Source organism: Pleuronectes platessa, chromosome 3 (genome assembly GCF_947347685.1).
Source record: "Pleuronectes platessa chromosome 3, fPlePla1.1, whole genome shotgun sequence".
Taxonomy (NCBI): domain Eukaryota; kingdom Metazoa; phylum Chordata; class Actinopteri; order Pleuronectiformes; family Pleuronectidae; genus Pleuronectes; species Pleuronectes platessa.
The window spans coordinates 9,768,628-9,794,961 of record NC_070628.1 but is presented as its reverse complement, the minus strand read 5'-3'; the positions used below and the strand labels follow the sequence as shown (position 1 = coordinate 9,794,961).

Genomic DNA, 26,334 nt, shown 5'->3' with positions numbered 1-26,334 from the left:
ATTATTGTGCTGAAATAGATGCTCTGTAGTTTTGTACAGATTTGTTAAGTATATTTAGCTACGGGTCCAATCACCAACTGACTTAATTTTATTTAACTTTATGTTTTATTGATTTCTGGAGAATATGAAAATCAATGAATCTAAACTTGAGAATGTATGGGGTTGTGTATTAGATCATACTGAAAAACAAGTGTACTTTTTGTCCATCCTACATTTTTTTGGGGTGGTGATGTAGTTAAAGTGCAAAGCATAACTACACAACAAAAAATTAAATGTTATTTTTGACAGTGCAGATATGGCGTTCACTTTGACGGACACCTGGCAAGTTTCATTAGTCTACTAATACAATGTAATATTATACAGGCAAAACATATATGTCTAGAACTGTTAAATGAACACATAAAAAAAATGAATGGAACATTATAAATGAGTTTCTCCTCACCATGTTTGTTGAGGTGCTCCACCATCCTCTGCACCACCAGAGGCACGCCGTCCTCCACCAGGCCCCTCTGTCGCAGCTCAAACAGGGACGCTCCAAACAGCTTGGTGTGCTTCGCTGACAACATCCTGGGTCTCAGCATGGGGATCTGCACCATCTTCTTCATGTCTTCTTTGACCTGCACCGCCGTCTTGTTGTGCTGCAGAGAGACGAGCAGAGAGCAGCCGTCAGACACTGGGAGACCCTGCTGAGACACCTGCACTGGAGGAGGGAGGCTCACTCTGCTCCATGGACGAAGAGTCTGTGTGTGTGTGGAGGGGATTCTGGGTTAAGCATCTCTACTCATTACCAGTCCACCTGAGGTACAGAGGCTGGTGAGAGCTGGGAGGCAGAACAAGAGGAAGGCTGGCCGTGCATGTGTTGCTACGACAAATATCAGGTTACCATGCAACACCTTTGGATCAAGGTATCGCCAGAGTGACACAGACACCTGCTCAAACACACAGTCCCCGATCAGCACTGACGCAGAAGAATAAATTAAAGTACTGGAGTAAATGACATGTATCACTGAATGATGAGTAAATGTCCTTCCACCTGGGATGTGCTCTATTTGCCAGGCCAGAGCAGAGTCCAAGCACAAAGTGAAGGTGTTAATTCACCGGCTGTTCTCAGATCTGATAACCACTGGTAAGGCAAACAGTGCCACATGTTCCCCCCGACCTCTAGAACACACTCACTCGTGGTGTGAGTACTGAGCGTACACACACTCTGCCCACACAGACACCATCCCCATCCACTGAGGCCATATCAGACGGATAAAGGTGAATTACTGATTTGTTTCCCTACAGCATAATGTCTTTCTGTCTGGTCCTAGTAGAAGCAAAGAAGACGCACAAACCAGAAGCAGCATTCGGACACCGTGAGGGGAGAGAGAGGAAAAAATAAACTTCCTGCTCTTTAAACCAACACAGACCCAGAGCAAGTTTAACTCCCGTAACCATGGCTACAACTGCACCATGTGACATCCTGTCATTCCAGAGTTCACCACTTCAACCCAGTGAACTGGCCTGAATGAGAGGCCCTGATGATGATCTGCGGCCTGCACTGGTTTTACTGTGTCAGGAAGTGGGAGGTAGGGAAGAAGAAGTGCAGCAAGGTTTATTACCGCCGTGAAGGGGGGAATGCTGTCATCTGGGTTTGTTTGTCACTTAGCTTTGCAGATTCCAACAAAAGGAGGATCTAGGATAGGAAGAATTTCGGTCTGGATCAGAGATAGATCCAGGATTTTTCTCCACTTTCTTTAAGGGAATTTTTTGACATATTTACTAATTTCCCAGTGAATAACCTAGAGGAAAATAAACACATTTAAGGAACTGACGTGCGTGTGAAATCTTGTGCAGCTTGATTGAATTCCCAGGGACTATTGGGCCTCGGAGCTCCCTATGTGGCCAATTGTTAAGACAGAATAGGCAAGAGCATGTGTCACACTCCGATCAGCTGATTAAAAAAAAAACAACCTCACAGATGGCGTTAAGATGGCTAAGAAGATCTGCGCCGTGGCAGATGCTTTAATACGACGTGCATCCTCCCTCATATGAGCATCGGAGGAGCTTTCCCCCCGGCAGTGAGATGTGTGTTAATTGTGCCCGCTAATCCACTCCTCTCTGACAGGTGCATGATAAATATACCAGTTGCACCCCCCCAAAGAGTAAGAAGATAATTATGTACACTTGGGTTTTGACTGTGGCTGCTTCATGCTTCCATGGCTGCCTGAGGAGCAGCACAACTTAGTGGGCTGAACAGCACTGACATGTATTATGTTAATGGAGTAGACTGGTTATATCCCCCTGAGAGGATATTAACAGTCAGTATGAATAAAAGGTTTGGTGTTTAGAATTTTAAAAAGGTTTTATTTTCCTTTAAATTACCAAATCATACAGCTTTTCATGCATATGTGCAAACATACAATTTTTAGTAATAATATTAATAGGTCACCTCATCCATCCATCCTCACCTCATCCATCACCGTTTGGTTCGCTGCCTCCACTGCCAAGGACAAGGGCAGACTGCAGCGGATCATTCGGTCAGCTGAGAAGGTCATCGGCTGTGACCTGCCGGCTCTCCTAGACCTGTTCCACTCCAGGACCAGAAAGAGAGCAGGCAAGATCATCGCTGATCCTTCCCATCCCGGTCACCACCTGTTCCAGAGACTTCCATCTGGGAAAAGGTTCCGGGCCGTCAGGACTAAAACCTCGCGTCACCTGAACAGCTTTTTCCCCATGGCAGTGGGGCTCACAAACAAGCCCCCCCCATCACACTGACTCTGCTGACCCCCCCCCCCCCCACCCTCGCACATAATTTATAACACTACATTATTGGCACTACCACCAATCTTTGCACCTTAAAACCGCACAAAACACATTTACTGTATATATTATTTCTTCGATATTGTTGTTTTTTATATTGATGTTTATATTGCTCTATATTGTTGTTTTTATATTGTTGTTTGTAAAGTGCACCAACCACACCAAGGCAATTTCCTGTATGTGAAAATATACAAGGCAATAAAAAGAATTCTGATTCTGATTCTGATTCTGAGGCGAAGGGTCCACTTTTCTGGGCTGGAAACTTGTTCCAATAGCAGAGTTAAGCTGGTCTGAGCTATACTTTAGGTTTGTCTGTTTCACTGGGATGGGCCTTAATGAACAGATGTCTCTTAAATCTGTCTTTACTATCATGCACACACATACACACACACACACACACACACACACACAGACACATACAGTATGATATGTGATAATTAAAAAGGGCTCAAGCCTTTTCTTATGTGTGTTGTATTTATTGTGTTTGTATGTTTTTATGTTCTATGTACATGTATGCACCAATAACCAGAGCAAATTCCTCGTAGGTGTAAACCTACTTGGTAATAAATACATTCTGATTCTGATTCTGATTTTGATTCTGAAGCCACATTTATCTCAACATCATCGACACGCCCCAAAAAGGAGAGGAATTTGACCAGCAGCCTAATAGCTTCACATTAAGAACAACCAGAGAAACTGTAAGGGGGTAAATTCATAAACTGCATGAATATACTGTATAAGCCTAAACAAACAAAACGTGAAATAATGCAGAGTTTAAAGCTAAATATTAGTTGAAAAGATGACAGTAAATGGTACAACAATCCATGGAACATCCACTAAATATTATAAGTAAAACTCAAACAAAAATAAACTATATCTGGGGTAAGAAAACAAACCACGAATCTCCTCTAAAACCCTCATTGATATTATACTTGATTGTAAATGCTTCCTGAGTGACTGGTGCAGTGACGTGATGTGGCAGATGGTGCAGCCGGGGACTGTCTCCACTGTCAAGGATTCATTTCTCCTTGTTCGGTCTCCTGATGCAGCAACTCTGCAAGTACGTGAGTTGCAATTGAGCAAACGAGGAGAAATTAAATGGGAGGACTCATTTGCACACAATCCATGCAACCTGGGTCTGTGCTTGCGTGACACAGCTTGCAGTGTAGAGTGTGGAGCAAGGCAGACAGGAAGAAAGGAAACACATACTTGCCGAATCCATTTGCTGCTATTGTCTACCAGGACAGTCTGCTGCTGTGATTAGCCTAATAATCCTCATCCCATCTCCTCCTCTCCCCTCCCCCGTCTCTAAAACATTCTCACACTTCAACCTCTGACAGTGAGAAAGAAACCTTTTGTCAAGGGTCTACTGAGATACTCTGGAGGCTATTGATGGCAGCTCCAGCTCCAGCCTGTTCTTATAATAAGAAGTGTCTTATAATAATCCATCTTTTCAAGTGTGAGGCCGAGACGCTTTTCTTGAACTTGTTCTCCTGTGAGTGGCCAAATAAAGTGTTTTTAACATGTGTCTTTAACTTGCTGGTGAAGGGGACGGCAAGCCCAAGCATGTGCCCTCTACTCTCAACCCTCTGCACCCCCCTCGCCTCCCAGTCTCTCTCTCTCTCTCTCTCTACCTCTGTGGGTGGCCATTGAGGCAACTGGTAGCAAAAGCACCACAGGCACCAGAAGCAACAGCTGCACAGACCCTGCTCACAGAGACACAGACTTTTTATAACATGTATAAAACGTAGAGTGGATTTAATCCTTAAAAGACACTTTCTGTCCATCGTCGTGGAGCCGGAACTTGGTTTATGGAAAAAATTACAGGTACAGACAAGAAACGTGAAGCCTACAGAAGGTTTCTGTTCCGTGTAGTCCCTCTTTTACTGTAGAACTGTTGTACAAAGACGTGGCACAGGCTGAGGAGAAAGTTTTCTGTGTAGTTCTCTCCCCGGAATTCATGTATTTGTTTGGAAGTGTTACTTTAATGCAAAGAGGACAAGCTAGTTTTACAGCAGGGAGAAGAGAGGACATGTTTAAAAAGCTTTTCAGAGTCTTTACAGAACATACAACACGCAAACCAGACAGAGTGTGTAGTCGACTGACACTGAACAGTTCTGTAATGCATTCTTTGGCCCTTAATCACAGGTTTGAATGGGAAGTTCTCTCTCAGCCAACTCAGGCTTTGTAGCTTGTACTCACACAGATGGTCAGAGCTCCAGCCCCCATCCTCCCATATAAAGCAAAACGCCTGCGAAAGGCAAAGATGAGGGGAAAAAGCTGCTGATGTCTTCCCTCTTCTTCTTACTCCTCCTCCTCCTCCTCCTCCTCCTCCTCTTCCTCTCTTCACTCTGTGCCAGGACACAGCTGTGGAATTACCCCAGAGGTGGAAATCCTTTTCCCCTCAGAATTTGCCATCCAAACAATCCAAAAAACAAAACACAGATAATCCACAACAGGAGAGCGTGTGGAGAAGAAGCTCTGTCATGTCACTACCGGCTGAGAGTAGACTGTCCAGCCCATGAGCACAGACTAAAAAAGCCTGCCAGTCTCTTTCTCTTTCTCCCTCTCTCTGTCCCCCCTCTCTCCTCCTGGGCTGAAATCTGAGCCCTGTACTCCCATTGGCTGAGGTGCCCGGTCATGTGGTTAAAACCCCAAACTTAAAAACTGTGCCTGCAGGATTCCTCTGCCTGCAAATGAGGGAAGAGAGGAGGAGGGAGCGAGCGGCTCTAAGAATTGGAGGGTTGGCTTGAAGCAACACAAACTCATGAATTATTAAAATGGCTGAAAAATTATTTTAAACCAGTTCTCACTTTATTATATGTTATTTTAATGGTTATTACAATGTAATTACACACACATTCTTCATAAATTGGACTCATATAACCATCATAACAATTCACATCAACATTATAAATTACAGGAATAGAACAAAAGGAGCGCATTGGAAAATGTATAGTTTTAGTTGGTTATACATAAAACCTATAGAGATATTTGCCAAAAAATAGAAGTGCTCATGATGTATTTCTTTCTTTTACCTGTAAACTTAAAAAATATGAGAAATATCAGATATAATATTCAACTTGAGTTTTTCCGATACCATCCCCTCAGAGAACGAGTTATAGTGAATCCCTATCAATTAGCACGATACTTACAAAGTACACAGTATTACTCTTTGCCACACAGTGTGCAGCAAAGAGTAATACTTAAAGGTGGAACTTAAGGGAACAAGTGCATGGTCTGTAGAAGCCTACAAAAGTAAAAGAGGTTTAAATCTTTATTAAACGATAATATTATACTTTGCTGTCATATATAAACTTCTTGATGTTGTCGGTGATCCAGTCACTGAAGGCAGACACGCGGGTGAATACAGACGGTTTCTTGTCTTGGATACAGCCCAGTGGTCCGAAGCTGACGATGCCGTGAACCTCCCACGTGGGGTTGGCTCCAGCGGCCGTGCAGACCAAAGGACCCCCAGAGTCGCCCTGCAGGAAAACAGCAAAGATTTAGTGCACAGGTAAGAAGATGGAGGACATTTGAAACTGACCACCGCATGAGTCATCGCTGTGCCTTCTGATTTGTAGAGGTAAAATATCGAGGCAAATTTTTCTGGAGGCCGTGGAAGATGAGCATTTCAGATTAAAGTGATTAACATATTGATGTGATGCCTACGTGATTTCCTGTGTTTTAACCTGAGAGGTGGTTTGATGAGAGTCAATGGACTGAAGAAGGATTGATTAATATTTCGATCTTCAACTGATGGATTCAATGTTGTCATGAAATCACCAAACAACGTTTCTAAACTCAAACGATCTCTGTCCACGCAATTGCTTTGGATTTGTTTTATTCCACGTCCATACTAACATGCTTCAAAATGCACGTCACGTGACCTCGCGAACACAGGGCATGTGCAAATAGGTGTAATGGAAAGACATACAGTATGTGTGCTATAGGCTATTGCTGTGGTCCTACACATGTGTCAGCAGAAATAGCACACCAGCTGTTAGCAAAGACAACAGGGTCAGCAATGCTTGTAATTGATCCTCCATGTTGTGTTCTACACTGGTTGTGTCTATTTCATAGTTTCCAAACGTCTCCATTAGTGCACAGCCAGACAGAAAGGCAGCCCCAGAGTTTTTAAACTAAAACTGGGTCAGCAGTTTGGAAAAGCGTCCCTGTTTTAATGGCTCTGTAGCTCCAGAGTAGTGGGGCCTCCAGACGAATCAGTAGCAGAGTTGATACGTTTTCAAACGAACATGTAGTGGTGTGGATGTCACCTGAAAGTCCTTTCAGATAACGATCATGCTTGGGTTTCATAAAGTACAGAGATTTGAGTCATCGTATCGTGTGTGTGATTCTTCGCAGACGGGCAACTTCTTCTATAGGGCAAATGTCAATGTTATATTTCCTAAAGCTCGACAGAAAAACTCTATCGGTGCTTCTTCTGAAGTGTTTTTATAAATTTCTAATCCTCCTCGTGTCCTTGTCCTTGCTTGCATGGCTGCTCATGATGTCAAACAAATAATGTCCCTGTGTTCTCTTGTCCAATTATGTCTGAATGCTGGGCAGCCATTTGCAATCAAGGCTGACTGGTCACAAACAAAACAGTAGAGTTACATAACGGAGCACATACTCATTAGAGGCCAGCTCGTTTATATAATGACACATGATGGGAATTTCATCAAACAAGTCTTATGTGCTGTAGTTTTGTTCTGAATGTGTCCTCTCACCTGACAGGCTGACTTCAGCTCATCTGGAGACTCGTACCCAGCACAGATCATGGAAGGTCTGAGGATGTCCGACCAGTACTCAGGTTTACTGCAGGTTTCAAAGTCAACGACAGGAAGTGGAGCTTGATTCAGCTTCTTAGCCACTTGGGGAATCAGTGAACCTGAGAGAGAAGAGAGAGAGAGAAAAAAAGAAGACATTTACAGTTCAATCCAATTGGTGTACTGTCAACAACAAAACTTTAAGACACTCTGAATCAGACCCAGCAAGTTCAACAGCAATGCTGAAGTATAGAAAAGTTACAAAGACTGAAAAAATATTAAATTTTCAACAAGGAAACTTTTAGAAGTCTAAACCGACTTTGGTGTACATGTTGAAGTGGCAGCTCTCCTGGTTCAGGAAGCTGGGGGATCATGGGTAATATTCACCATTCAGTTTCAGTTCAGGGAGTGGGACTACAAAGTCAGAGCTCTGGTCAACACATTGATAAATTAAGTTTTTTCTCTACATTAAAACCACCAGTACACTGAGCAAAACAAATGCAATCACCATCTTTGGCTGCAGAGGGCGCTGTAGCTCAGTAAAACTTAAATATTGCTGCTTTAACACCTACTTCTACAATTACCTTTAATTACTGTAGTTGCATTATTACTACAGTTCCTTTACAGGAAAAGGAAATGTGTGATCGCTTCTACCTTTCTCGTCTCCCCATCCGGTGACAATGCAGGACCTTCCGGCAGGCATCACAACCCCAGGTTCGGGCAGACAGACGGGGCTGATCTCCTTAGTCATGTTGACAGGCTCAGCCAAATGCACCAGGGCGATGTCATTGGTGATGTCACTTGTATTCTGCTCGAAGACAAAGCCCTCGTGCTTGATGATGCTGTCCACCATGTAACACTTCTGCGCTGAGGGAACATCCATGGAGTTGTTCATGTGGTGCTTCCCGAGACACATGCGCCATTGGGCGGGTTTATTCAGTGGCCTGGAGCGAAGGTGAAGGAGAAAATCAGAACTTGTTTGACTTTTTTTACTTTTGGCTTTTTCATCGGGCTGCAGCTTTTAAACTCTCATTACCAGTTTTTGTCAGTTGGGGGCAGCAGAAACCAGTCCTAACCCATCCCCATTTATGTCGATGTTAAATTGCTAGTAAGAATATGCTTATTTAGACATCTGGTCACTGGACAAATGTAAGTTCATTATTTTGCTCCGTTTTTGGTCTCTACCTCCTCCTGAGAGAAATATCTGCGCTAAGACCAACCAGAAGGCTAAATAATGAGCTGCAACTTGTAACAAAGCTTTGTCTTGATTCATAATTGAATTACAAATATTGATTATAGCTGGTTCAAAGAACAGCAGGTTTTTAAAAATGGCATGTACTGTTTGTATCTTACAGCATGAAACAGTGAGCAGCTGTCAGGACCCACTCCTCGTGGATCAGAGAGCCTCCACAGCCGTGCATGTAAGGTTTGGGAGGCACTATTGTAGCCTACGGAAAGAGAGAAATACATTTTTACTAAATAAAATATCTTGTTTATCGCTCTTCAGGCACCCAGAGGTAAAGGAGTCAACAGTACCTGCATGGACACTTGCCAGGGCCAGGAGTGTGGGACTGCCTCTACCCCATTGACCACCCTGGTTGTCGCTGTGCTGGGTTTCACCGCTGGGTTTCCACAGTCTTTCGGCCAGCCTGGCAAGAGAAAATGTAGAATTCAGTTATCAATACATAATACATATTTATTTGTGCAGTGCGAGAAGTTTATGCACGAAATACTGGATGGATTACCTGTAATATTGGTTTAAGGATGTGGTATGGGTAAGGGAAGAATCCATTACTTTTATTCAAATCACTTTCTTTAATAATGCAAGTTATGGAGGCTTCTTTGAAATTTTTTACCATTTTTCACAGTGAATAATTCATAGATCTTGATGAAAAAAATCTGACCATTAGGGAACTGATATCTATTAGTCTGTGCAATTTGATGCGGATTACCTTTTATATCTTGGCATCTATATAAAGGTAAGACTTTCTGAAAGATTTGATGTCTGCCTGATGATTTCATGCTGCCCAGTGGGTTTTAAGAGGGCAAGGGGCTGATGGGCTCTTCTTAGTGCCACTCCATTTTTTTTATTTGAATAGGGGATAATAAAAGCAGAAGTGTCAAATAAAAACAGGTGAAACTGTCCTATAACAGATACAGTTATAGTTCCTGGTGGATCTAGATCATGCAGCTGTTTATTTTATATGAAGTGATCTGAAACAAGAACGTTTAGAAACAGTGAACCTCCGCATGACAACACACAACACACATCAGAGACACAGGGCTGCTGTACGATGGACCAGTCCAACACTTACTGATAGTGATGTTGTCCCATGGGTTGGGAGGTGGAGGTAACGTTGGGACAACACTGGCGTCTGTGGTCCAGTAAGCCCGGAAACCCTTCTGCTGAGTAGCTCCGTTACTGAGGAAGCGAATGACCACCACGTTGCCGGGGATGGTCATGGCGAGTGGAGGGCTGGAGCCACAGAACCGTCCTTCAGAACAGAGAAAAATCTAACTGAAAACAACATCTCAGACAATTGTTACACGGACCTGTACAGAAAATACTGGACACAATAGAAGTTTAAGCACAAACCTGATGATGCCATGCTTTCTCCACTGAAGACCTCCACATAGTCCACACAGTTTCCTAACACGTTCATGGCCTGCAGCTCAAAGTGAGTGAAGGCTACATGGACACTCTTCGCTGAAGGGATGGTGATACGCCACGTGCACACAGACTGGGCCTGGTAGTGACTGGGCCAGTTAGGAGAGGTGATTTCACCCTGAGCACTGCTGAAGCTTCCTCCACAAGGAGCTGTGTGTGTGGGAGAGAACAAAAGGTTCATTTTTTTTTGCCTGGAGGTTATTCCCTCAGTGTCCTGCACTGTTTCCTCCTGTCTTACCCACTGCGGGGTCCACTGCTTTCCAGCTGGCCATGAAGCCCGTGTCCACCACCTTGTCGTTGGAGGAGAAGGAGATGTGAAGGCTTTCTCCATCGCTCACCAGGTCCTTGGGGGCTACATTGCTGCAGAAGGTGCCTGAGGAGAGGTGAACATCAACAAGTCCTGGTCTGACTAACATTTTTGAATCTTCACATCGTGGTCGTCATATAACCTTTACAGATATTTGAATTATTAAAATGTTTGCCGAATCATTTATTATTTTGTAACACATGTTTTCACATTCTTAATAAAGATATCATGAAAAATATATTTTTAATTAGTTATTTGACCCTAAATATTGAGTTGACGTAATTAAATGTGAAGATATGCATTTTAATTTTTTATGGATTCCTTAGCAGAGATGTAATTATTATAGTAAAATGGCGCCTCCCTAGTGGCCGCCTGTTGCAGCAGCTCTCGCTCACTGCCTTTATTCTCTAACTTTGTCCTTTTTCATTTTTTTTTATCTGTTTCGTCTGTTTTTGTGCTCTATATATTTCTTATTTTCCTTACCCTTAGGTATGCATGTTACTTATTACTTGCTGATGTCCTTTTGACTATTGCTGCTGTAGCATTGGAGATTTCTCCATTGTGGGACTAGTAAAGGACGTTTTATCTTATCTTATCTTACTCATATCTTATATTTTTCTAGTTAATGCTTGTTGGTGTCTTGATATGTGGACGTGTACTTCTGGACCTGCCTCTGGAGATAATTGTCTTGACCTCTATCTGTTATAAACGGCTGTCAGGTCTGGTGACAGTCATCTTCTGTCATCTCTCATTGGAGCTACGAGTTTGACACTTTATTGTGAGATGACACTTACACAAAATAAAAATCTTATCAAATAAGAAAAATCCTATATCAGCTGGAGAATAAAAATAAAACAGTCACATACCGAGAGTTCCTAATCGGTCCGAGAGGCTGACTTTGTCATTCAAGCACAGCTGACTCTCCTCCAGGGAGAAATTGTGGAAATGGAGGTGGACCAGTTTGCCGACAGGCACCTGGATGTTCCACTGGCATTGGGCTTTGTTGCTGTAGCTGCCAGGGTAACCCATAGAGGAAATAGAGCCACCTGTGCCAGTCAAGTCCTTTGCCCCTCCACAGCCAGATGCTACACAAGGAGGACAGAGGGTGCAAACCAGTGAGGGGAAAAAAAACATCTGACTTGTGCCATATTTAGTTTCTGAGCAAAGTGGGTCATTTCCGAGCAGCTGAATTCGTACTGTGTTTATTGTACATGTCTCTGCGGATGACATTTTGGATCCAGGGGAGGTAGGCGGAGGAGCGAGTGAACACAGAGGGCTTCTTATCCATGATGCATCCAATTGGGCCAAAACTGGTGATGCCGTGAACTTCCCAAGGGCCGCCAGCGTTATCCTGGCACACGAGAGGACCACCGGAATCTCCCTGTAGGCCAAAGTCAAGAAACGGCATCAAAAACCCCATCAGCATTTTTCAAGGTGAAATCTGAATGCTATGCAACACGTGTTATCTATGTGTTGTCTTATGTTACCTGGCAGACAGACTTGAGCTCATCAGGCAGGGTGTAACCGCAGCAGATCATGGAGGTCTTGACCTGGAACCACCAGTAATCCATCCGCTTGCAGGTGTCGTACGGCACAACGGGCAAGGCCACCTGGTTAAGGGCCTCCGCAACTTTAGCATTAAGTGAATCTCCTGAAAAAGAGAAAGAACTTAAGTTTGATTCCCCGAGGAGCATAACCACTGGAGGTAATTTACACAGTAAATCCCGAAGAGGGTGTGTAAACTGTAAAACTATTTCATGGCAGGTGTCTCCAGGGATGGTGTATTACTGTATCATCTCAAGGAATAAAATATAAACGGTTAAAGTTATAAGTAATAATGAAAAAGGTAGTTTTATTTATTTAGAAATATAACCATACAAAATGTTAAGCTCAAACCTCACCGGTCTCATCTCCCCAGCCGGTGGCGTAGCACATCTTGTCCTTGAGCAGGACCTCCTCCTCGGAGGGAAGGCAAGCGTACCCGATCTCACTGCTGGTCACCGCCTCCCCGTCCAGCCGGACCAGGGCGATGTCAAACTCCACCGTGGGCACCGTAGGATACTTGAAGCCCTCGTGGCGATAGATGCCCGACACGTTGAAGCAGCGCTCGCTCGGCTCTGTGTAGGTCAGGTTGTGTTTGCCGAGGCACATCCGCCAACGCTGCAGCTCATCGGCGTAGCTGGACAGGGAATCAGCAGAGGGATCAATCACAGTGCCTCACACTTTACAGTAACTGCCTCATAATGAATCAGGGATATTCTATCATTTGAAGGAAAAAAATCTGGAATACTTAGGGGACTGATATTTATGAGTGTGTGCAATTTGGTGCAGATTCTGATCTAGTGGATTTAAATGTGGTTTGATAAGGAGACTCTGTTCTAGAGGTATGAGCTCTAGCTCTACATGCATGGATGTGAAGAAGCATTTACTTTATGAAGCAGTGGGCCGCTGTGAGAACCCAGTTCTTATGGATGAGTGTTCCACCACAGGTGTGGAAGAAAGTAGGTTCTGGACGACTGGCAGGCCACACCTGAAACACACACACACACACACACACACACAAACAAACGCACACACACACCAATCAGTTTTCAGCTAGGACTGCCGTGCCCCTCCATCCTTGGATGTAAAGGCTTCTATCTTCATGTGGCTGATCATTGTTCATGAGGGAAGAGTCTCACCTGCATGGACACCTGCCAGGGCCAGGAGTGAGCTTTGGCTGGCTCTCCGTTCACGATGCGAGACATTACAGTGGGAGGGATGGCCGGTTTGCCACATGTGGGCCAGTCTGGGAAATGAGATGGAGACCACTGTCAAACAGCTTGTTGTCGGATCACGTGTGCATTTGTTGGCGATTAGTGTTTGTTTATACAAAGCCTGAATATACAACATGAATCTGCAGCTAACAGATAAAAAGATCTCGTAGCCTCTTCTGCTCTCATCAATATTTTTCTAAGCATCATTTTCTAATCACGCCAGGTTTTTGGTTTTCACACACTATAGGTCCTGAATTGGACTCAAACTACTTGATATCATATGAATAAATATATATATATTTCTATCTGTCATCCAACATAAGACAACTGCATCCTACACTATCTTATATTATGTCTTCTCCACCTCTGGCCTGGGTGAGAAAAAAAAAAACAGACACTGCACACTCTATTTCAGCAATTGGCTCGATAGAGGCCTGAGCCACCAGGGGCTCATCGCTGAGGTGAAGAATGGGAATCCTGTGACAGCCGGGAGAATATATTATATTCCCTGCACACCAAATCACTTTGTGTAACTGCACATCTGGGAGGATGAGCAAGGAGGACATGGGGGAGGTGAGTGTGAAGAAAGAGTGAGGAAGAGAGGATGCATCAATTGCAAAAAGAAAAGCTACTGTTGGTCGGGTGACAGGACAACACTGCACTGCTAACATGAGCTGAAGAGATGTGTAAATCAAGGAATCCAAAATACCAAATGAAAAGCTGCATCAAACATGTAATAAAAATATATATAATTTATATCTCTTATGGATATTTATATCTCCTATGGCACATAAACTGCAAGGCGGAAAACATGAATACTCAGCTACACTATCGAAATTGTGAATGTATGAAATATGGTCATATTTAGGTTGAGTAAATGTTTTCTATCTTCTCTACTCTCTCTACTAAAACTACTTTGTGTCATTGATTGATACTTTACCTATGGTGATCGTGTCCCAGGGGTTGGGCTGAGCAGGTGGCTCAGTGGGAGCAGGCAGACTGGGGTTTGTACTCCAGTACGCCCTGAAGCCTTTGGCCTCAGTGAACAGGTCTGAGTTGAATCGAACCACCAGCCTGCCGCCCCTTGTCTGAATGGTTTGAGGCAATGTGGTCCCACAGAAAGGACCTGGAACACAGATACAGAGGATCTATCCTTCTCTGTTACACTGATCCTTGAAAATGATACACTTAAAACTTCAAATTTGTTTAATTTAACCATTTGATTTTTGATTTTTCTTTTGAGGGAACTGACCATCATGAAAAATCTGCCACTGTTTATTTAATTCCCACAAACCAACTCACCGTGCTTCTGAATCAGCTCATTGGTGGAACCATCGAGGTCGTACACCACGATGTTGTCGAAGCATTTGGACGAGAGGAAATCTTTGGCTTCTAGGTCAAAGTCAGTGAACTTCAGAGTGATGTTTTTCCTCTGAGGCAGAGCGATGTTCCACATGCACTCAGAGTTGGCCTTGTAGTTCATAGGCCAGTTCTGGGACTTGATGACACCGGTTTCCTCTTTGGACGAAACCCCACAGCCCTGGATTTCTGGAACAGGAAGAGGGAGTGATCGAGAAGCTGCACAAGATGCACGGTCGGAACAGATACGCTTGGACAAGCTACAGTATATGACTGTGATAAGAGATAGTCTTCAGGAGTAAAATGTACAATCTAAAAATTGAAGTCCAATGCTATACGTGTATCATTTTCCTTTTTTTTGTCAAAAAAAATGCTGTAATATGGCTATGAACCTTTGTTTTTTCTTTTAATAAAGGCTATTTAGAACACAATTAGTTGAATTGCGACTGTCGCTATTGTGTTTGTATATATTCTGTGCTTTGTCTCTTTTTGAGGGGCTGAGTTTTACTTTTTTATTCTGATTTTTGTCTTTAGATTTTTGCTGATTATCTCTATCTCAGTACAAAGCAGGACTTGTATTTGTAAGAGAGTATTTCTCCTTTGTTATATTGCTATTCTCACATGTTGGGTCAAGTCTCCCTCTGGCCTGATAGTGATGATAAAGAAACAGATAACGGTAGTTTTTATCTTTATGCTTCACACTGTACTTTGATCTGTGCTCAGGCAGATCACACTTCTTATGCAACACTGTTTCTGCTTTTAGAAATTATATGTACCAGGAGCAAGATGTTTTATGGTTCATCTGAACACGGTGCTGAGCTGCTTCATGCATCGTGTGCCTCAGGTGTGTGTGTGTGTGTGTGTGTGTGTCAGTCCTCTGTACCTGTGATATCCTCAGGATACACAGCCTCCCACTTGGCAGAGAATCCTCGGTCTGTGAGGCGACTGTCGGACTGGAAGGTGACAGACAGTGTTTCGCTGGCACTGACCACCACTGGGGGGAGGATGTTGCCGCAGTGTGTGCCTGGAAATGAGGGGAGGGAGGAGGTGAGGAGGGTTGAGCAAGGGATGAAGATTCAAAGATGCATTTGAACACTAAAACTAAATTAATTCATGGATCATGATGATGGGGACTGATATTTATGAATGTGCATTGGTGTAGATCCAAATAAAGATGATTTAAATCTGGTTTCATAATGGGACGGTTGGGCCTTGCTTTTCTAGCTGCTCATGTATTCAAGTTTTTATTTATAAAAGGAAGTCAGTCTTATTTGTTTCTCCGTGAGCGTGCACCTGCACCTCAGCCCTTCAGTCCTTGAGAACTCAGCAATAGATAAATCTGTATCAGCTGCCCTGCAGTATTACAGCAGGCTGTGGATTCTGATCTGAACTGTATGTGACCTGACTGATGGAGCAGATACAGGGATGATATTCTGAGATTATCTCAAAATCTGTTCAGGAGTCAGACAGCAAGTTACAGTCAAAATATCAGACCGGAACAAATCTGAATTAAATGTATATAACAACAAACAAAAATAAGCAGTAGTGTACAAGAGTGAAAGTTTAGGTTGTGGCTCACCCAGAACACTGTACTCATCTGAGATGACCAGTTTGTCCTCTTTGCATTGTCCAGTCTCTCCTGTGATGGCCAGTTCACTGATCTGCAGCTTGACCAGCAATCCTTTGGACACGGAAATCTTCCACGAGCTGTTCTGATGAGCAGGGTATGTATTTGGGAAACCTGGGGACTGGATTACTCCTCTGCGCCCAGAGGTTACTCCTGCCCAATAACAATAAAAAAAACAAGATATTTTCTGTCTTTCTTTTATCATATTCAAAACTCATAAAGCAAATTGTGTCTAGAAGACAGGAGGCTAGATTTAAATGTTTTCTGTCTGTGTGGATTTTTTTGGACCATTTTGATTTGATACAAAGCTGCCCCGTGCACAGGTCCAGTAGTTTGTACCTTCACTGACCACTGGAGAGAACCAGTCTGAAGCTAATACACCATTGTATAGCAAAGCCTCGGGGGGGGGATCTCCCCACGCCTACGCACAGAGCAACCTGCATTCATCGTTATTCAATAGCTGTCACCTGATTAGGGCTGTCTCTGCACAGAGCCCTGCAGCTGGAGGCAGTACAGTGATGTGAGGTGCAAAAAGAAGCTGAGGTAACAAACCTCAAAGATAATGTGTGAACACTGATAATGAAATGGTCAATTTTGGGACAAAATCTTAAAGGTTCAGTGTGTAAGACTTAGGAGAAAGGGATCTATTGGCAGAAAGTGAATATAAAATAATGCTAGTACTCTAAATTGAATTGTTGTTTTCTTTACCTTAGAATGCCCTTTATAAAATATAAGCCCTTTATATTTTAATATTTAATATTTACATCTGGAGCGGGTCATCTCTATGGAGGCAGCCATGATTTTTACAGTAGCCCAAACGGGACAAACTAAACCTTTTGAGTTTTTACGACAACTGAAGGGTGAGTTGAGGGGTATTCAGCTGCAACATGAAACTTCACCACTAGATGTCACTAAACTCTACACACTGAACCTTTAAATGGAAGATGACAGAGAAAAGTCGGTTTGGGGAGAAAACGTACCTGAGGATGTAGGAGGTTGTGGTGTGGTGGGTCTGGGTGTAGCTGTGGGTGGGGGTTTCGTTGTGGTGGGAACTACAACAGGTGGAAGACTGGACTTTGTGTAAGTAGCTTTGAATCCTTTTGAAGTCAAAGTGCTGTCGGATTTGAAGCGGACCACCATCGTGTTGCTGCTGGACAACACCGGCTTCGGTATCTCTCCTCCACAGAATTTACCTTTAACGGAGGATAAAGTTCTTGCTAAACGGTGACAAACATTCACAGAGGTTTTGCACAATGACAACTTCATCCTGTAATTTCACTTTTAAACAGTGGGGTGTAATTTCAAGGTGGAGTGACGACACATGTCCCTCTCTCTTTCTGAATCACGCTCCTATTTCCTGTATTGCAACCTCATATCTATGTTCAATGACTTAGTCTTTCATTTACTCTTCTGTTATGATTGTTGGGTTTATTATTGAATTATAAACAGCTTATCATTTAGCTATAAATCTTTGAATTACACATGAAACGTGCTGTACACATGACTCTTAAAGATAGACAGATGCTAAATGAATATAATTTAAAAATAAGGCAGCACAGGTATGTACACGTGTGGTCTTTGTCATAAAGACGGTATTTGAGATATAGTATAATGTATTAGGTCTTTTTTAAAACTGGCACTTCCTGTGATCATCAGTTTTTTTATGAAACCAAACCCATGTTCTTGTTTAGATAATTGACAGTAACACAATAGATCACCCATGGCACTTTAAAGATTAAGTCTTTGCAGACAGATCTAAATTAATTAAGTTTAAAATAGACTCCAGAAGCTCGGTCTATTAAGTAACTCCTCAAACTTTTAATTGAGCTCATCTTTTATTCATGGCCCCACATAGTTGACATTGTTAATGTGGAACAAAGCCCACAGTCTGCTCTGAATCCTCACATTTTCCTTGGCTGTATAATTACACATCCAGTTTTAAAATAAACTGTAATGATGACAAAAAATATGGTGGAGTGTTTCAAACACCCTCATCACGCACAGTGGATGAAGACTATATGGAAGTAATTTATAATCCCTGATCCACTTGTCTTGCTTACCCATTGAAGAGGAACCAGCCTTGTCACCATCATAGACCTGAACGAAGTCTGCACAGGCCTCGAGGACCAGGTCGAAGGAGGTAAATGTCAGTCGGACCTTTTCGCCCTCAGGCACTGTGATTCTCCACTGATCAACACACAAGCACAGCACAAACACTCATCCCACTGAATTCTACCAGCACCGACAGATTTTCAAATAGAATATTCCAATTAAATCCCAGTTAAAGACAGCAAATGACCACACCCACTGCGAACAGATTATCCTGAGAGGAATATCAAGCTTTTTTAACTGCTGAACCTCATCAATAAAACAGATGAAAAGAGCTTTCTGCTGCGTCTGGAAATTATACTAATGTTAATAATGACAATAAAACGATATAGTAAAAAGGCAGTATTTTTTTATTGTAGCTCTGCATTTGGACTCCACCGACTCCTGATAGAAATATGCGTCTATTTTGCTGCAAAACCTGATTGCAAACCGGCTCTGTCTGTTTTTAGGTGCTGGGCAGGTAACATATTTTTTTATCAAAGTTATTTAGCACAAATTTAACAAAACAATAAAGAAAACATGGTGATAAATTATTGGTTTCCTCTTCCTAGATATACACATGTGATCTGCTGTAATATGAATAACCACATTTCAGCAGCTCTAATGGAAATAATGGTAAAGCATGACGTAGATCAACCGAACATCCTTAGATAAAGGTCAATGAAGCTTCATTTGATGTCGCAACCACACGTGAGCAGCTCATGTGTGTTGCAGTACCTGGTATAAAGCTCCGTTCAGGTAGTTCTTCTCAGGGAAGTGAGGGGTCATCAGATCCCCCTGGTCACCTTGGAGAAAGCCACCAGCTCCGGCTATTTCTGGCAGGGATGGAAAAACACTTCAGCTCCACAAGGATACCTGCAATATATCCCCTCACCCTCCACTCACCACCACCCTATTTTCATTTCCCCTATCGTAGCCCTCTCTTCATCCAGTACCCGTCCCCATACAACGCTCCCTTTCTAGGTCAATCATGTACTCTGAGACGGACCGCCGGCATTATGTCGGAGTCAACCACAATTTTTTTGCCAAAATGGATTTGCAGTTATCATCTTACCGGATGCGAGCCCTGGAGCCACGGCTTTGTAATGAGCCTTGAATCCTTGGTCTGTCTTTCTGTCATTGGTGTCGAAGTAGACCGAGAGATGGTTTGTCAGAGACACCGACGGCTGCGGTTTGGAGTAGCCACAGTATTTACCTACAAGCGCCACAGAAATGGTGCACAAAGAGAGGTGAAAAATTAAAAGAAGAGCTAATTGTTAAAACTGGAAATTAGAGAAAACACTGAGGCCGTTCATTACAGAGGTGGAGCCATGATCTGATGGACTATGTTTATATCGACCACTCAAAACGCTGAGCAGTAGAAGTCGCATTAATCCACTCACACACACGTTCACACAGCACTGCTATACGGCACACTTGGGGGCTCGGTATCTTGCCCAAGGACACTTTGGAATGAAAACTTTTCTACTTTGCCAGAGAGCAAACGACCGACCTTTCGGTAATTGGACGACCCTTTACCTCCTGAGCCGGAGCCAGAAGGTGAAAGTGAGTTGGTTGTAGAATGAGAATATTTCTTGTTGTCAACTCAATCAAATTACCACAAAGGGACACAAAGAAGACTACAAAGAGATGCAAAATATGTATGTGGCTGCGTCATTTAGAATCATTTCTCATTTCTTTTAGTCCGAGTCTTTTCAGAATCAGCAGTAGGGAACCCAAGATGTGGGACGCGCTATTAAAAAATCCTCCAAACAAGTTGAAAAGCAGCATGTTTGTGAAGCGAGCACACTGCTGTAAGCCCTGCAGTCTGGTTGGAGAGTGTGTTAAGTGGAGCAGTGTGCAGTGGACCAGCGGGAGTCTGCCCGTGGATGGATGGACTGATTTGGGCATGACAACTAAGTTCAATCCCCTTAGCGAAGGGAGTTGGTATGTGCATATACTTATACTTGCTTCTACTCTATCTATCTATCTATCTATCTATCTATCTATCTATCTATCTATCTATTAATCTATTTCTTTTCCTCCGTTTGAAGGCTTCAGTGAAGGTGAGATTTATACCAATGATTCCCAGAGAGTCTCTCAGTGTGACGAAGTCGGCCGAGCAGAGCATCGTCTCCTCCAAAGCAAACTCCTCAAACCACAGTTGGATCACCTGCAACAGAGACATGCAGAGGTGTTTCATTTCTCTCTCTTAGACTTGAGACAGATACATTGCAGACAGAGGAAGGCAAAGGATGGACAGACCCCTGCAGAGACAGAGGGAGAGGAGCAGGAAGGCAGTCGTGCAAAAAAAAAGAGCAGAGGGTTTTGTTTTCCTCCTGTCGGTGCGGGGAGAAGAGCTGAGGAAAATGGAGGAGACAAGGCGGCCATCTGTCTGCAAACACTGCTGCTGCACTCATCTCAGGTGTCCTCCTCTGCTTTGGCCCTAGACTCTGTCCTCCACTGTGGCTGGATAAGCTCTGTGAAGGATCAGGTCTGAGACTGAGTCATGACTGAACTCTTTTCATCTGTGCAGAAAGTGGTTCTAACGAGAAAATTACCCAAGATCAATTTTAAATAATTGTTGACAGCCACTTTCTTCTTGTGTAATACACTTTTAATATTCAAAAATAACTAAATCAGTTTTTACATTCTGATATTTATACCCTTCTACTATTTAGTTATTATATACGTTGATAGTCAATCTTTGAAGAATACAGTTATTTGGATGATGCAAATAAAACTATTAAATTTGATCATGGTATTGTTTCTGTTAGATGTAAAATTTCTGTTGTTGTTATTTGTTATTTGACCATAAATGATTTAACCCAAATCTGCTTTCAAATGTATCTTAATATCACTTGCCTGTTTTCTTTTTATTTGGCAAAAACTATAAGTCAGGTGAAAGTGGAAAGTTTTTTGTTCGCCTATTCATAAATAGGATTATGCTCAGGCCTTGTTTCATATCCTTGGAAGAACAAATACTCTATTGACCTGCATGTTTGGGCTGGTCCAAGGAATACAGTGAGTCGTTTTTAGTGGTCATCAACCAAATACGCTACCACGCCTTGAATCATGGAAACATACTCTACACCCACTAAATATGATTTCTGCTCTTACCATAAAGCCGCTGAGGAGTTTAAAGAACAAATCGTAACTCTTGATTGCAAGAGGTCACTGGTTTGAAGGAAGTGTAATGATGGTCCATGTCACCTTGTCAGGATCCACTGTGATCTGCCAGGTGCAGCTCTTGCCGTTGTCGTAGCTGTTGGGGTAGTTCCAGCTGGTGAAGGTGCCAGACTCTCCGGACAGCTCCCGGGAACCTCCACAACCCGATTTCAGCTCTGGAAATGCAGGACGATGGACGACATTATTACTTTATAGGAATCATTGACACATAAACCTTGTTTTAGCAGCAGCTTGTACTAGGGAAAACACACAATTCTAGTTTTATTCCATTCTATTCTCTTTTTTCTTATTCAATTGTATGTGAATATATTCCCGTTCCCCAAAATCTAAAGTAAGAGTCAACAGCTAGAGGCTCTGTGAGATTATACTGCCAATCAGTAATTTGAGCTAAATGCTAAGGCAGTCTAGCATAGCGCTAAGCACAAACAACACCTGAGGCTGATAAGGAATATCATCAATATCAGTTCTGCAGCTATTTGAAGTACTGGGCAATGACCTGATGAAGGCTCTAGAGGAAAAGTGTGAAGGTCAACAATTGAATCTGAGAAAAACATGACTGTAGTCAGTCCCATCAAATCAGATGCAGAATCCTACAAGGTCAGATTTTTTTTTATTTATATATATAAATATATGCCACTAATCATTTGACAGTAAAGTTATAACCAATCACCTTCTGTATTCCATCTGACATTATCATAGTAACATTGAATGTTACAACAATTATTTCAATGTTGCTCAACAGATTTTATATCAACATTTCTCACTGTCTTGTTTTGTTGTATTTTCCCACAACTACTGTTTACAATTACAATAGTCTTTACTATTTACTGTGTACATTTATAAGAATTGTCTTTTAAAAGTTGGATATTAAAGATTATTGTTCAACTGAATTTAATTTATTATTTCAAGATCTGATCTGGATTGGATTATGAAGTTAAAAGTGAACAATTTAACAGAACAGATATCAAATCAACAATATTGACAGTATTGTTGATTGTTGAGTACACACTCTCACCTTCTATATCAGTGGGAGAATCGGCTTTATCCGTGAAGTAGACGACCACCAGGCCGATGCAGGCGCCGGTCATGGCCACAAAGAGAAATATCAAACATTTTTCCAAGGTGCTCAAACCCTTGGACCGACCACGGCCCTTCTCCAGATCCATTTCTGTCGCTGTGGAGGAGACGCTCCAGACTGCGGCTCGTACAAGGACTCAGCAGCTTATCACGGACACAAGGAGGGACAGTCACATCTGAACTTTAAAAGCACACGTGAACCTTGAGCTCGCTCTGATCGTGGAAGAGCAGCACACCAGCCGGAGCTGGTGGATGGGATGGATGGGACTGAGCCATAAATCACACAGTATCATCACGATAAGTTAATGACTGTCGATATCGCTGGTGTCATAGTAAAGGGGACATAAGGATTATCGTTTAGAGGAACTGATTGATATGGAAGGAAAAAACTCTGGACCCGGCATATACAGATCAGCTTGTTTTACTTATCAACCGCCGCATTAAAGGTTTCATGTCGACATCAGAAATATAACCCAATATAATTTATGGGGTTGACTCTATTACAAAGAGATAGGATGTAAAACAGAGGTGAAATTTATAAAAACAAACAGCTCATACAAACGTGAGAAATTTAATTCCCCGATGAAATTTAGGGAAGACACTTTTTTGCAACTGAGAGGACCTCATTAGTTTTGCCAACAGGTGACCACTGTCCCATTCTGCCCATTGTAAAACACACCCACATGTGCAACCCAGAGTCTATTAGGGGCCATCTGGGATAGTCAAGGTGGACAGTAAATTGTGCAATACACTATATTATAAGTGGGGTTAGGGTTTCATTAGTATTTCTTCTGTAGGTTGTTTTCCTCTTTGGGCAGATTGGAAATCAAGTGCTGAATCATTGAGCTGCTCATCTGAGCACAGGCAGTGTTTCCTCATCTTACATATCTTTTTACAGCTGAGTCATAAACGATGCTCAGCATGAAATTGACTGATAATAACGGGTTAAATCAGGTTGAGGCCATGACCAGAGAACATCAGTTTCTGAGCTAATATTAAGAACAATGAGGTGATGTCATGAACTTGGGGATTTCATCAACAGGGAGTTTACATTTCCCTGAGTGGGTATTTCAAAAGATTATTGCAGTGTTTTTCAATTAGATGTTTAGATTTAAAGTGGATAAGATGATTAAATATAAAAACAGTTTCAAAATAACCTTCAGCGTGGAACAATCTGCCAGTGTAGAAACACCATTTATCAATCGATTGATAAATCAAGGTTTATTTGTACGACCTCTTTGTACCATTCAAAGTTCGTTACAGATAACTGACGGGTTGACAATCAGTGTGAATGTAAAATGAAAAACAACAATGCAAGACTAACACAGGTGAGAAATAAAAAATTATATAGGAGCAATATTGCCATATCGTCATTTTTCAATTTGTTATGGTGAGATAATCCAACATTTATGGAGCAATATTTTGCATTAATTTGAATTTTGTGCTTTCTTCCATCTCCTGAGGTTGACATCTGGCTCTGTTAAATGCACGAGACGTGAGAAGAGACCTTTTCTTGACACAGACAGTGTTGTAACTAAACCACTTAGGTCAGTGGTAATGAGTTTCACAAGGTGGTTCTTCGTCCGGGGCTGAATTGCTGTGTTTTTCTCTCAGAATCCACTCCTACACACTTTGGATGTAATAGAAATCTGAAGCAGTAATCTGTCCGTCTGTCTCCTTTAACATTTCATTTCTCTCTCACGATGCGGAGAGGCTGAGATTTAACAAAAGCTGCTCATCTTGTCCACAGGGAAAAACATCATTCTTCATGCAGTATGATGGAAGAATCCCATTGTTAGACACTGTTAATAAATACAGTTTATTGATGTATGTCTTTGTATCCCTCCCTCTCCCCTTCCTGCTTTCTCTGAGCTTCGGCTTTATCGGTGCTCAGTTTGTTTTGGATCTTCTCGCTCCACCAGGGGACCTATGATTTATGGGGCTCATCTGTCAGCCATAATAAAGCAGTCTCTAATGAAGGCAGGGAAGGTGACCTCTGTGTGTGTGTGTGTGTGTGTGTATGTATTTGTGTGAGTGCGCTTTTTCCCCAACGTGCACCTTTCACATGTATTTGCTTTTACAAAGCTGACATGTGCATCTGCGCTAAAATCTAAGCAATCAATGTGGGTCAGAGACTAAAAAGTGCGTAGCCACAAAGTAATAATTGTCAGAAGAAACCAAAGCGTTCCGTTGCAGAAACCTGGACGTGTTTGATAAAAAGGAACAAGCTCACACAGCCCAACGCTGCACCACAAACAAATGTAGGCCACATATTCCACAGGGAGCGGGGCGGCCATCGAGAGGACGAGCTTCCCTTCCAGATATCGGGCTAATACAATGCGTGCTGTTGCGTACAAGTACATGGGAAATATATCTGCAGGGTAGAGGCCAGCACAAGAGTCTAATAACCTCACTGCTGCTGGCTTATGCCTCATTATGATATCATCATTGAGCAGAGAAAAGGAACGACCGGGACAGAGAGAGTAACGGAGGCTTATAGGAGGGGAAACGGGGAGCTGGGGTTGAGGGAGGAGGCACAGACACGGGAGGAGAACAGACGATTGTGACAAAACGGCCCTGAAACGGTTCGACTATAGAAACATCAAACCTCCAGAGCATGCTTCAGAGGCTGGCTTACGTTGGAGGGAAACGGCAACGCTATGATCGCCGGCCGCCTCTAATTACCCGACTCCACAATCTGAAAATATGATCAGTACATAGTAATTAACACTCAGCCCCATGATGAAAGTGGGTCCGACTTGGTACAAAAGATCTGTGAGTGGATCGATGTTATCCTGACGGGCTTTTCTATAAGGGTTTTCTGTACGAGCTGAAGAAGTCATAACGTGTTCATGACGCTAACTGGGTCACTGCGAGCACATCTCCAATCCCAGCACCAGGAGAGCAACAGAAATGCTGCTGCTGCTGCTGCTGCCCCAAATCCCCAAATATGATAAAGATTATACGAGTGGTTTGAAATAATATATGAGCTGAACTGAATGACTAATATTTTCCACTCAAGAACACGTAATTAGTTATTTCTAAATATCTTCTAACATTAACACTCTTCTGTTTTCTTCTGTTTCTTTATTCCTTTGTTCACAGGTTAACCCCAAAACTGCTCAACTGATCACAATGACATTTGGTGGAGGGCTGCGGCACGACTCAAACAGGAATCATTTAAATTTAAGGTTTGGATCCAATCCAGGATTTTTTCCTCCTTTCTTTGACATTGAGAGATTCTGAGATCGTGTTTCAAAATGTGTGTTTATTTCTCTGAGAACAATTTGTGGATTTTGCTGAAAGAAACCGTCATTTTAAGGGGATTGATATTTATTAATGTGCGAAATTTGGCGCTTGGTGCACCCTACTGTATCTGGATCTGGTGAATTTGAATGTGGTCCCATAAGGAGCATGTGTTCAAGTTTAGTGGTTGTTATTTTAGATTTGTATTATTACCTATGTAGGTATATATCCTGTCATAAACTCAAAGTTGGATCTACATGTCCACAGATTAAAAAAGCACCATAAATGCCTGATGTCTCTTTCTACAAGAAAGAGACATCAATGCTCTTTAATTTTAGCTGCCAACACAGTCTGGGAGTTTCCTTGTTTAGTGGTAACACTCGGGATGATTATCTTGGTCTCCAGCCAGGTTTGCTGTCACCACTTTGTTTCAGAGATGTTTA

At 42.5% G+C, this 26,334-nt stretch overlaps 2 protein-coding genes and 1 long non-coding RNA gene across 3 annotated transcripts in view; 1 reads left to right on the top strand and 2 right to left on the bottom strand.

Moving 5' to 3' along the window:
* The window catches only part of fam13a (family with sequence similarity 13 member A), a 49,891-nt gene extending 44,437 nt beyond the window's left edge, over positions 1 to 5,454 (bottom strand). The window contains exons 1-2 of the mRNA XM_053419603.1: positions 5,008 to 5,454; positions 443 to 638 (exon numbers count right to left, since the gene is read on the bottom strand). Coding sequence (XP_053275578.1) covers positions 443 to 638; positions 5,008 to 5,034 — 223 coding nt within the window. The 5' untranslated portion in view covers positions 5,035 to 5,454. The remainder of the gene's footprint in view (positions 1 to 442; positions 639 to 5,007) is intronic.
* LOC128437450 (uncharacterized) lies at positions 4,496 to 9,457 on the top strand. The gene is made up of 4 exons (XR_008338217.1): positions 4,496 to 4,632; positions 6,202 to 6,322; positions 8,930 to 8,995; positions 9,082 to 9,457. It is a non-coding gene; the product is annotated as an uncharacterized LOC128437450 (long non-coding RNA).
* Positions 9,458 to 9,774: 317 nt separating this feature from the next.
* On the bottom strand, positions 9,775 to 22,734 carry zgc:154142 (uncharacterized protein LOC555481 homolog). The gene is made up of 21 exons (XM_053415537.1): positions 22,584 to 22,734; positions 21,593 to 21,723; positions 20,459 to 20,552; positions 19,455 to 19,595; positions 19,118 to 19,215; positions 18,352 to 18,478; positions 17,272 to 17,484; positions 16,244 to 16,444; positions 15,548 to 15,688; positions 14,608 to 14,853; positions 14,246 to 14,431; positions 13,231 to 13,337; positions 12,979 to 13,079; positions 12,451 to 12,728; positions 12,037 to 12,200; positions 11,747 to 11,930; positions 11,416 to 11,634; positions 10,481 to 10,615; positions 10,171 to 10,392; positions 9,890 to 10,069; positions 9,775 to 9,788 (listed from the first exon to the last, which is right to left on the bottom strand). Exons 1-21 carry the CDS (start codon positions 22,732 to 22,734, stop codon positions 9,775 to 9,777), a joined length of 3,333 nt encoding a protein of 1,110 aa, XP_053271512.1.
* Between the last annotated feature and the right edge of the window lie 3,600 nt (positions 22,735 to 26,334).